This window comes from Oncorhynchus masou, chromosome 1 (genome assembly GCF_036934945.1).
Source record: "Oncorhynchus masou masou isolate Uvic2021 chromosome 1, UVic_Omas_1.1, whole genome shotgun sequence".
Classification (NCBI taxonomy): Eukaryota; Metazoa; Chordata; class Actinopteri; order Salmoniformes; family Salmonidae; genus Oncorhynchus; species Oncorhynchus masou.
This window is the reverse complement of record NC_088212.1, coordinates 58,368,288-58,380,701: the sequence shown is the minus strand read 5'-3', so window position 1 is coordinate 58,380,701 and position 12,414 is coordinate 58,368,288. Positions and strand designations below refer to the sequence as shown.

The 12,414-nt window shown below is 40.6% G+C and overlaps 1 protein-coding gene across 1 annotated transcript in view; it reads left to right on the top strand.

The window, feature by feature from the left end:
- LOC135547157 (anoctamin-1-like) overlaps positions 1-12,414 on the top strand; it is a 47,103-nt gene that overhangs the window by 8,870 nt on the left and 25,819 nt on the right. Inside the window, exons 3-5 of the mRNA XM_064975881.1 lie at positions 5,160-5,504; positions 11,058-11,156; positions 11,602-11,753. Coding sequence (XP_064831953.1) covers positions 5,160-5,504; positions 11,058-11,156; positions 11,602-11,753 — 596 coding nt within the window. The remainder of the gene's footprint in view (positions 1-5,159; positions 5,505-11,057; positions 11,157-11,601; positions 11,754-12,414) is intronic.

Here is a 12,414-nt window from a genome sequence, read left to right as displayed (position 1 = left end):
CGCCCACAACTCGCTTCCCTCGTCTGCTACCGGTCTATCCCCTTTTCAGTGTAGCCTCGGGTACCAGCCTCCGCTGTTCTCATCTCAGCTCGCCGAGTCCTGCGTCCCCTCCGCTCAGGCTTTTGTCCAGCGTTGCGGCGCACCTGGAAGGGGGTCAGGTCGGCACTTTGCCGTAATAGGGCGCAGACTGTGAGGGCCGCTAATAAGCGTAGGACCAAGAGTCCTAGATATTGTTGCGGTCAGAGAGTATGGCTCTCCACTCAGAACCTTCCCCTTAAGACAGCTTCTCGCAAGTTGGCCCCGCGGTTCATTGGTCCGTTCCGTATTTCCCAGGTCATTAATCCTGTCGCAGTGCGACTTCTTCTCCCGCTATCTTCGTCGCGTTCACCCGGTCTTCCATGTCTCCTGTGTTAAGCCCGTTCTTCGCGCCCCGCTCGTCCCTCCCCCCATCCTTGTCGAGGCGCACCCATCTACAGGGTTCGTAAGATTTTGGACATGCGCCCTCGGGGCCGTGGTCATCAGTACCTAGTGGATTGGGAGGGGTACGGTCCTGAGGAGAGGAGTTGGGTTCCCTCTCGGGACGTGCTGGACCGTTCGCTGATCGATGATTTCCTCCGTTGCCGCCAGGTTTCCTCCTCGAGTGCGCCAGGAGGCGCTCGGTGAGTGGGGGGTACTGTCATGTCTTGTTATGTCTGTTCCTGTCCTTTCTCTTCACTCTCTCTCTCTGCTGGTCTTTTTAGGTTACCTTCTCTGTCTCTCATTCTTCAGCTGTTCTACATCTCCTCTAACTAGCTCATTCACTCTTTCACACCTGTTCTCTCTTCCCCCTCTGATTAGGTCTCTATTTCTTTCTCTGTTCCTGCTACTTTCAGTGTCTGATTCTTGTTTGTGTTTTTTGATGCCAGAAGCAAGCTGTCGTCTCGTTTGCTTCCACCTTGTCCTGTCCTGTCGGAGTCTGCCTGGCAGGTGCCACCTGCACTATACTAACGTTCTTTTTGTTCCGCTGACAACGTTGGAAGAGGATTTATGCCATTCCTGTTTTTTCATTAAAGAACTCTGTTTTCTGTTAAAACCGCTTTTGGGTCTTCACTCAAGTTCATAACAAAGACATTTGTGGAGTGGTTGAAAAGGGAGTTTTAAGGATTCCAACCTAAGTCTATGTAAACTTCCTACTTCAACTGTATCTAATCCTGGGTGGAATCTTTGTTTTGATCCCCAGTCATCATTTTTACCACACTAAGATGAACTTCTGTGTATAATTATTGTATGTTAATAACCTAAAACCGTTCAAAATAATCTCTTCAGCACTGTTCAACTGGCTTTTAAAGAAAGAAATGGTGCAAATAATGAATGCTCATAGGAAGTCGCCCTCATGTACTGCCCTGTGTTAGCGGTGTAGAAGGTTAAAAAGTCAGAGTTGGTGTTCCTCTCTTGATGAGGACTACTGCCCCATCACTGTGAAGACTGCATTAGGTCAAACTTGTGGACCTTCCATTGGGTCAGAGGGTCATTTGGACAGTAATTGCGGTCTTGGACTATCTAATCACAGACACACTGGAATGATTAAGCAAGCTGATGTATGCGTCTAAAGCAGTTAAGAAAGGTCAAGTACATTGTTCGAAAACACTGAGTCAATTAAATCAATGCGGGATGTGGATGTATGTTATGTATCAAGTGACTACTTAAACAGACACTGATGGATTTTTCTTGTTGTTATGAGGACCTATTTCCAGAATTAGTTTATGTATTCATTATAATATTAAAATGATGCAGTTTTGTTGTTCATCTATCCTATAGTGACCCTACGGATGTTATGTTCAACCCTCTCCCATGGGACTTAGCTGATAGTGAATGGGCATGATCATTAGGTGGCTTAGCTTCAGTAGCCATACACCTGGAAAGGTTGATATGCAAATGTGTCAGAAGTGATGCATGCCTCTCTAGATTAGGGGGGCCTGTGGCTGAGTAATAAACACGATTGATATGCATGCTGGTTTTGCTCACAGCACAGGAGCAGTGGGTGGCTGAAGGAAGGTTACTGGTTCTCTCCGTTCCTTTATCTGCAACATGCCGTAACCACATCCTTATATTCCCTGTGAGGAGTGACCTTTGCTGTGACTTCCTGTTCTGAGGGGGCTGAGGCTTGTTGTTCAGTGGGATGCTTGGACTGAGATGTTTCTCCCACAACTATAGCTGTTTTGTCTCTCGATTTATCAAATAGGTTTGTTTTCCATAAGAAAGCGACTGTTTGTTCTCAACAAAAGCGAGGAATTTCTAACAGATGATTGCAGAGCAAATATTCTCTTTGGGTGTGCCGTATCAATAGAGAGAACATACAGGTGAGGCCATTCAAACTAGATCTACACACATTTAGTTTGTATTAATGCATACAATCCATTTTGAATGAGTTATGTTAAGGTAAAAATACCTATATCCCTATTATATATCAATGTGTGTCACTATACCTAACAGTTATTTTGCAGTAACACATCTATATATCACAAGGGGAACATACAGTGCCTTGCGAAAGTATTCGGCCCCCTTGAACTTTGCGACCTTTTGCCACATTTCAGGCTTCAAACATAAAGATATAAAACTGTATTTTTTTGTGAAGAATTAACAACAAGTGGGACACAATCATGAAGTGGAATGACATTTATTGGATATTTCAAACTTTTTTAACAAATCAAAAACTGAAAAATTGGGCGTGCTGCGATTACAGCTGTAAGTCGCTTGGGGTATGTCTCTATCAGTTTTGCACATCGAGAGACTGACATTTTTTCCCATTCCTCCTTGCAAAACAGCTCGAGGTCAGTGAGGTTGGATGGAGAGCATTTGTGAACAGCAGTTTTCAGTTCTTTCCACAGATTCTCGATTGGATTCAGGTCTGGACTTTGACTTGGCCATTTTAACACCTGGATATGTTTATTTTTGAACCATTCCATTGTAGATTTTGCTTTGTGTTTTGGATCATTGTCTTGTTGGAAGACAAATCTCCGTCCCAGTCTCAGGTCATTTGCAGACTCTATCAGGTTTTCTTCCAGAATGGTCCTGTATTTGGCTCCATCCATCTTCCCATCAATTTTAACCATCTTCCCTGTCCCTGCTGAAAAAAAGCAGGCCCAAACCATGATGCTGCCACCATGTTTGACAGTGGGGATGGTGTGTTCATTGTGATGAGCTGTGTTGCTTTTACGCAAAACATAATGTTCTGCATTGTTGCCAAAAAGTTACATTTTGGTTTCATCTGACCAGAGCACCTTCTTCCACATGTTTGGTGTGTCTCCCAGGTGGCTTGTGGCAAACTTTAAACAACACTTTTTATGGATATCTTTAAGAAATGGCTTTCTTCTTGCCACTCTTCCATAAAGGCCAGATTTGTGCAATATACAACTGATTGTTGTCCTATGGACAGAGTCTCCCAACTCAGCTGTAGATCTCTGCAGTTCATCCAGACTGATCATGGGCCTCTTGGCTGCATCCCTGATCAGTCTTCTCCTTGTATGAGCTGAAAGTTTAGAGGGACGGCCAGGTCTTGGTAGATTTGCAGTGGTCTGAGACTCCTTCCATTTCAATATTATCGCTTGCACAGTCCTCCTTGGGATGTTTAAAGCTTGGGAAATCTTTTTGTATCCAAATCCGGCTTTAAACTTCTTCACAACAGTATCTCGGACCTGCCTGGTGTGTTTCTTGTTCTTCATGATGCTCTCTGCGCTTTTAACGGACCTCTGAGACTATCACAGTGCAGGTGCATTTATACGGAGACTTGATTACACACAGGTGGATTGTATTTATCATCATTAGTGATTTAGGTCAACATTGGATCATTCAGAGATCCTCACTGAACTTCTGGAGAGAGTTTGCTGCACTGAAAGTAAAGGGGCTGAATAATTTTGCACGCCCAATTTTTCAGTTTTTGATTTGTTAAAAAAGTTTGAAATATCCAATAAATGTCGTTCCACTTCATGATTGAGTCCCACTTGTTGTTGATTCTTCACAAAAAAATACAGTTTTATATCTTTATGTTTGAAGCCTGAAATGTGGCAAAAGGTTGCAAAGTTCAAGGGGGCCGAATACTTTCGCAAGGCACTGTATTTGTGCTTAATATATAAATGTGTAAACACGATTGTATTCAGGAACCCTTCCCCGCAGAGTAGGATTATTTCAGAGTCAAAGTTGTTGTTTATTTGTTTATAGCATGCTATATGGCACAAGTGTAGCTTTTCACATATCAGCTGTTATCAGATGCAGTAAATTTAGTTTGACAAGGTCATGAGTTCAATGTGGACATGTGCAGTCCATTTTTGAAAGATGAAATACAATCCATGTGTCATTTACACAATCCTCATCTGTAAAAACAGATTGATTTTGTCAATGGGGACAATTTGAACTACAACATTCATCCTTTAGTATCCCGTTGGGCCAGGGATGTGGGCCTCGCCTGGCCGGTGGCTCGAGGTGGGAGGGGAACTCGGATCTGCCCTGTTTATTTTTGTTTGTTTGCATTTTTAGATATAGTTTTAGATGTATGTGTTGTGTTTTGATGCTCGTTTTTATTTGTGATGTGTGTGTATATATATGTTTTTAAACAACATTTAACTTAAAGCCTTACTTCAATTTGCTGCCAAGTCCCATTTCACACTACAGCAAATCATGTATTTAAGGATAATGGAGAAAACACGTTTTTACTTCACAGGCGAAGACAAACACCAGAGTCACTTTGTTACCATATCTTCCTCTATGAGTCGTACTGTCAAATAGCGTTTAATTGATTTGGTCACTGGTCTTCCGGGACAGTATGTCCTTATGAGTTGGATTAGGACATGAAGTATTATGAGAAAGTCTAACGTAATGTGTTGAAGGGTGCAAAGATTATTTTGTCATCTTTTGCAGGGCATCATTTTAATCTGTACAGAATGATTTAAATCCCCCCCTCCTTGAAGAAGGCAGTAGCAGAGATGGGGTTGAATGCACTGATTTATCATGGTGGAGAGGGGCGATATTACTATCCACAGGGCTTAAGCTTTTGCAATTTCAAAAGATAGACAAATGTTCATACGACACAACTCTCACAGGCTAGAATACACGTGCCTTCTCCTCGTGATCTGCCAACATGTCTCCATTTAAAACTACAATCTCCCTTTTCTCTCTCTTCTCAGCCATTGAACTCCCTCAAGTCAGATGAGGCAGCCTCAGGCCCAAAGCAGGGGCCTACATTCCAGGATGGCCAGCGGCATGTGGACTATGTTCTCACATATCATGTCCAGAAACCCCAGAGTGTTCGCCGCAAGACATCCTGGTTTGCAGATTACCGCATCCTCAGGAGCCTGCGCCGCAGTCTGAGCACGATGAGAAGTGGGGGCACGCCACCATCCAAAGAAGACCCTGAGATTGCTGCCCACAAGCATCGCCTTGACTACCATGAGGATGACAAGCGCTTCCGCCAGACTGAGTTTGAGGATAACCTTCGAGAGGTGGGACTGGAGCTAGAGAAGGATGAGGGGGTGAGTTAGTGGACTTGGACTGTGTGTTTTGCCCACACGTTGGAAAACCTCAACAGTAGAACATCTCAAGAGGTCTTTTTGGAATAACCTAGCAATTAGACTCCTTAACCTAACTGATACAAAAATGTTGATCAAACTATTCTGTAGTAGACTCTGGGGTAATATTCAAGCCCTGGTGTGTTGGTGCATTTAGCCTAAATGCTTGCTTGTAGCTGCATTCTTTCACATCTTGGCAATCAATGTTCAGATGTTGTCTTTGAGGTCAGGTTGTTCTATTGAACACGACTTAATTTTCCATTCCTCCTTACTGGTTGACATTTGTCCATCTATTTTTCATGTAGCGATTGTATCATGTATCTTTTTCAATACTGGAACAAGGTGTTGAGAGTTTACTGTGATCCATTATGATTTTTAAAATCTATAATAGACCTGCATTCGTCACGTTATTGATCTGTATCAAAAGAACAGCTTTCACCAAATATATATCTGATAAGAAAGGACAGCATTTTGTGGTGGCTCATTTCTGTACTATCAAATGAGGAGAGACTTAGCCAAAAGTTTTAACAACAAACAAAATCTGATAATAATGATAAGTCCACTGTACTCCCTCAAATCATTAATCATTAGTTTCAAACTTCCTCAATTTTGATGTGCTTAATTTAGCATGCGCTACCCTTAAATACAATTATCCTGGTATCGTTACTAGACCAATGTCCAACAAATATGTGATAGCTGTTTCCCCTTAGATTGTTCCTGTTACCCCTCTAAATGTAAAACAAATGATGTTGCAAACGTAGTACATTTCTCAGCGTAAGGAATCGGTGATATTTAATCCCAGGCATTTAATAAAATGTTGTTTGAGACGTGTTCTCCTATGTCTCCTTTAACATACGTACTTTGGGTGACGTCCATCAGTCCCGGAAGGAGGAATCCTACTCAAAACAGATCAGATAATACAGTGTTTCATTAAGTGAAATTGACACCTACAATAAACAATAACCCCTTTCCTGTAATCTAATCATTTCAAACTTTTGCATACATTTAGTAAAAACAAACTTGTTGTTTAACAAATGTTTTAAAAAAACAACACAGTTTGCATGTTCCTCACAAAGAGGACAACTGATGCCACTGAGCCAGATGTTTATGTGTCAGGGGAAAAGCTCCTTGGCATCATACTTGATTCTAACCTCTCTTTTAAAAAGCAAATGAAAAAGGTAACTCAAATAACCAAATTCAACCGAGCTAATTTCCAAAACATATGAAATTGAAATTGTTTGACTACAGAGGTAACAAAACTGTACTTAAAATCTATGATACTCCCCAACTTAACATTATACTTGACTAGTTGGGCCCAAGCTTGCTTTACAACATTAAAACCCATTCAGTCTGTCTGCAAACAGGCTTTCAAAATGCTTGATAGGAAGACTAATAGCTATCATCACTGTTACATTCTCAGAAAGCATGAGCTCCTGAGTTGGAAAAATCTTGTGCAGTACACTGACGCATGTCTTGTATTCAAGATTGTAAATGACCAGGCTCCCCCTGCACTCAGTACTTTTGTTAAACAGAAAACCCAAACCTTATGGCAGCAGATCCACAAGGTCCGCCACGAGAGGTTACTGTATAGTTCCCTTAAGGAAAAGCACCTTTAGTCAATCTGCTTACTCTGTGAGAGCTTCCCATGTCTGGAATACCCTGCCATTAGATACACACAACTGTGATTAATGTGCACTGTCCCTGTAAATATAAAGTCAAACTCAAACGGCAATCCACTTTAATGACCTGACATTGTTCCACGTAATGGAAACAGATTATAATGTTAGTGTTAGTTAGTAACTGGTGTTACCTAAACTATAAAACCAAGCAACAATAATCAGAAACTGTCACAAAACGTTTCCGATTCAACTATTCAGACCTGAATCCCTTACAGCCCAATATAGCCCAGCGAGCACAACCAACTATAACCCATTCTCAAACAACGTTCTGCTTTACCTCAATCGTAAGATTAAAAACAAACTTTACAACTTTCTCTTTTCTTTCTGCTTCACACTTATGAAATGTCCAAGACTTTAAAAATAACATGTAATGCGCCAAATGTATAAAATACATCAGTCGATCCATAAGAATAAAAAACACATTTCGGTGGGCACAACTCTATCGCAATTACCTATCTGCTATTATTAGAATTCATTAGATTTAGGTAACTGTCTCTTCTTTGATTCAGTTATTTAAATACGACTCCATTCTCAATATGTTATTCCAACAGACCATTTAGGCAACAGACAACGTATTACATTGAAATCGCCTCGCTATTTATGTTGAATGAATTTGTCTTTCAATTTGAACTAAGCAAGCTGTTAAAACGTTCAGTTTATATCTTAAACAAACACTAGCAACCGTATCTTTCCAGGCAAAACATACCAATTGTTGAATTACAATCAGAAACCCAGATTTTAGTCAATACCATATACCCAATGCTATTGAAATGACGATGCTATTGAAACCCCACAAATAACCCAATTTATAATTGTCTGTAGTCATAAAATCAGGCACATACTAACGACACAATTCCCAGAAAATAACCTTAATTAAAGGTCCAAGCGTTTCTCCGGCGATGATCCTCACATGCCAAGTGAATAGATTAGCAGTCAGAGTTAAATTGACATTCATTGACTAGGAAACAGATCTTGCACATTTTAATAAAACTAGATTGTTTTCTCATGCAACGTATTTCAATTAATTTACTATATCACAATAATCACGCAATGATAATTAGTTTGATGGATACCCTAGGCTTCGTACGACGTTATAAATTAGGTCGAGATTCCATCTTGAATCGCTCTAACTTTATGGAAAAAGGTTTATTCAATAAATCCAGCAACTCCTCATTCTGGGAAGAAAAAAATAAAACACATTTTCAGGCCTGAAGGGCAGTTTTATTTCAAATGTTGTATCCAGATGGAGAAAATCCAATAAGCGTTTATTACTTACATCATTAGGGTAAGTTAACCAAAAGTGGACATACTTCAATCAGTTTTTAGACAATTGCCCAGACTTTTTAGACAGTTTAATAATGCTTAAACCTCATCTTTATCAAATGATCCATTAAAGATACCAACTCAAAACATATGTACAGTACCTCTACGAATGGGTGGTTTAAATCGTATCTAATTATATTCCCAGTATTACTTTATTAAATCTCTAGTAATCTTTTATGCACACCGACAATTTATCATATTTTCATATATTCACAGAATCCATATAAAACGTAAGAAATTCTTAGGTACTCAGGACAACCATTCCATTAGCTTTTTCAAGGACTTTCCACAGCTACGAAGCAGGTTCAAGACAAGTACAGGTTCACCTTACTATCTTATACTATATCATAAATGGTCTTAACTAGTTCACACAGATTCCAGTTGGTTTAACATTAAATGGTCAAAACTAGTTCACACAGATTCTAGATATTTAACGCTAAATTACCAAACCCAGGGCTTACCTGGTTAGCACATTTAAAATAATTGGAATTCACCACTTCTGAGGGGCAGTTAGACAGTCACACAGACACTTTTCAGATTGAGGTTCTTCTTCCAATAGGGTTTCACCAGGTACCATGCTTCACACAGAACCCACAGTCACCCTGACCCCTCACCTCTACAGACCACACCAATCCCCACTGTGATCAATTCAGTGTCAGGGCGGCTCTAGGTCGCCCGCAACTGACCAATGATAGGTGTCTTTGAGTCGACGAACTCTCAGATCATCTTCCCCGGACTGCCCTGTTTATAGCTGCAAGGTGCCCCCCTCACACAGGAATACACCCTCAGGGCCTACGTAACAGAGGCTTTTCTTACAAACTCAACTTCGCAATGCTGTTCGCTCACCTGTTTGTTTTCCTTCTTTTTTCTTCTTTTTTTAAAACTATGTTCGAGATGTGGTATCAGATCAACAGTGGGTCCATCTGCTTCATTCCCGTAGTGTGGTCTCCCGGAGATCCCAAATTTGAGGGATCCCTCTTGCACGGTTTACCCATGTCATTTGGCGCGGTCACCAAATGAAGATTCACATCCCATCCATTGCCAAATGTGGTGGTTCATTTCTGTACTGTTAATTTCTGTTAATTAATTCTGTTAATTTCTGTATCAAATGAGGAGAGACAAATGTGGAGAGACAAACTTATTACACAAGTTATACTTAAACTGAATCTTTATTAGTGAGAGCTTTGCAATAGCGATGGCTGGTTGACGAATCAACGTCTTTGATGATTCGTTGAGAGCCCCGAGACAAAAGTACAAAGGTCTTTTATAGCCAAGATACACCTCTTTCAACCTACATGATGAACAGCAGATATATAGAATGGGTCACAAGGTTAAGATTTGTATGAAAGATACCTATAATACATAGCAGACAGTATCTGCTGTGTCAACAGAATTCATTGTAAAGACCAGTGTCTGGCCCTCCGACTCCAAACTGGAGCCATCTCTCCCTGGTACTGTATAGAACAGAAACATTAACTCATGCTCTGGAATGTTCTTTAGGTTTTATCATCCAAAAGACATGGTACATCTCCTGTCATTGTTGTCTCCCAGAGGCCCAACACACACACAATCGTTAAGAATACTCTATTCTGTTGCATAAAACAACCATTTGATGCAATAAAAGTATTATAACATAATCTTGCAATTTTGCCACCATAATGAGCAATAGATTTGATCTAAAATGGGAGTAATTATTTTCAGCCTTACAAGCAAAAAGAGGCCTATTGTCATAGGTAATTACATACTGTACACCCTAGAGAGTGGCTATTGACCCATTAATGATTATTCAGTCATCATAAATCATTGCATTGATCAAGACACAAGATACATTGTGTGTCCCATTCAGATTGGGAGAGTGTTGCTCACAAGGGATAAGTTTTGTATTGAGTGATATTAAGGCAAATTCAAAATGATTTCATACTTGTTGACAACATCCTTACGCTTTGTTGAACATAGTTTATTCAACCCTCCTTGTTTTCTTTTATTAACTTACTTTGTCCATGAATGAGGGTTGTTTGTGGATAATCGAACCAGAGCCCCAAAAATAGAATTGGCAGGATCTTTTCTGCTTGATATTGCTGTGGAAAGTGTAGTTTGCCACGGTGTTCTCAACAGACAGGGCCAGGGCCCTGAAGTGGGCTGACAACAACAACCATTGTTGTTTTTTTATAGAGGACATTGCGGAGAGAGAACGTTTGTCCGGTATATATTCGACTATCAGACATTTGTTTTCTAATCAAGTGGACACAGACTTTGGCTGACACTAACCAACAACAATCCTTGCTACTGTAGCATTGCGACTTCTTTTCAGTTGCAATGCTGCAGTAGCATTTCTGTGCTTTACCTTGGAAAGACTTACTGTAGTCCCTTAGAGACGTGACGGTAGCTTTATTCTAGGTATGCATATATCACGCAGATCAAACAGAGGAAACGTATTTCAACACACATAAAATATCCATGAAAACCTTTTGCCTGATTTATTATTTTATTCAACATCACATTCTCTGTTTTCCAGAACAAAATCCCAGGAATTGGCTTCCTGAAGATCCATGCTCCCTGGAATGTGCTCTGTCGGGAGGCAGAATTTATGAAGCTCAAGATGCCCACCAAAAAGGTATGGCCTGCCTTTAGATGGATCACTGGTTAGTTTCTATGAGAGGGCAATACCTGCTCAGCCCAGTCGAAGCTCTTCTCTCTCTTAGCACCCCAATGGTGGGACAAGCTTCCCCTTAAAGTCAGGACAGCGAAGTCCCTGCAGATCTTCCAAAAACATCTTAAATAACTCTCACAGCACCCCGACGCCACCCTCCCCACCCCAAAAAAGTAAAAAAAGGACTTTTTCTACTAGCACTGACATTGGTGATAAACAAATTGTTGAGGGAACATGTCCTATCATAAGATGAATGCAAATAAATGTAAGTCGCTCTGGATAAGAGCGTCTGCTAATTGACAATTTTTGTATTTAAAAAACAAAAAAACAAAAACAATAATGTAACCGATAGACCTTTCATGTACTAATTTCTCAACATGTTTTCTTCCTGTTTTCCCTTTCCCTTCAGGTGTACGAGGTCAAACAGGGAAGTAATGTGGTGGAGAGGATCAATCTGTTCATCCACAAAGTGACTGCGCCACTTCATCCTAAAGTGGAGCCAAATAGACCCCAAAATGTGAAGCATCTTTCCCACCCATTCTCCCGGGAAAAGCAGCACCTGTGAGTATAGTAGTAGCACTGAGACCTGTGGCATGGGTTCAGGGGTTTAGGCTCATCATTGAACATTAAGCACGTTCTGACAAGTGATCAAGGATGCAGAGCTCAAAGGTTAATGGGTCTACTTCCAGTACCATGCATGTGAGAAATTCAAAGCGGCCTGAAATGTTTGTAATGCGATAGGAAAGAAATGTATTTGCAATTCAAGACATGGGTACAATGCAAGAGTATAGCTATTGAAATTATTACAGTATTGGTTGTGGCTTTTTTAACACTATAACCGCTAAAGCAGTCATTCTGACTGCTCTTGAGTTTAAAACAATTATTACTCTGCCATTTTTTAAGTTTTGCCGCCTCAGTCCTTGACTTATTCCTAAATAAGTACATATAACACACTGGGGTTGTTAGAATCTCAATAGGACAAACAGAACTGGAGTTATAACTAGTTTTATGAGGACATGCCATTTAAAAAATATATTCTAATAATTGGGGGGAGCACACAGTGAGAGCGTGCGTAATTTACAATGGCAAGACGACCAAGATGAATGGATGCACATGTTGCGTTAGCGACGCTGCAAGATCCGATTGAAAACAACTCGGATGGCGGGAAGAAATTAATCATGACATCTCTGATGATTATTGTTCTGATTCTGAGCCTTAGCCT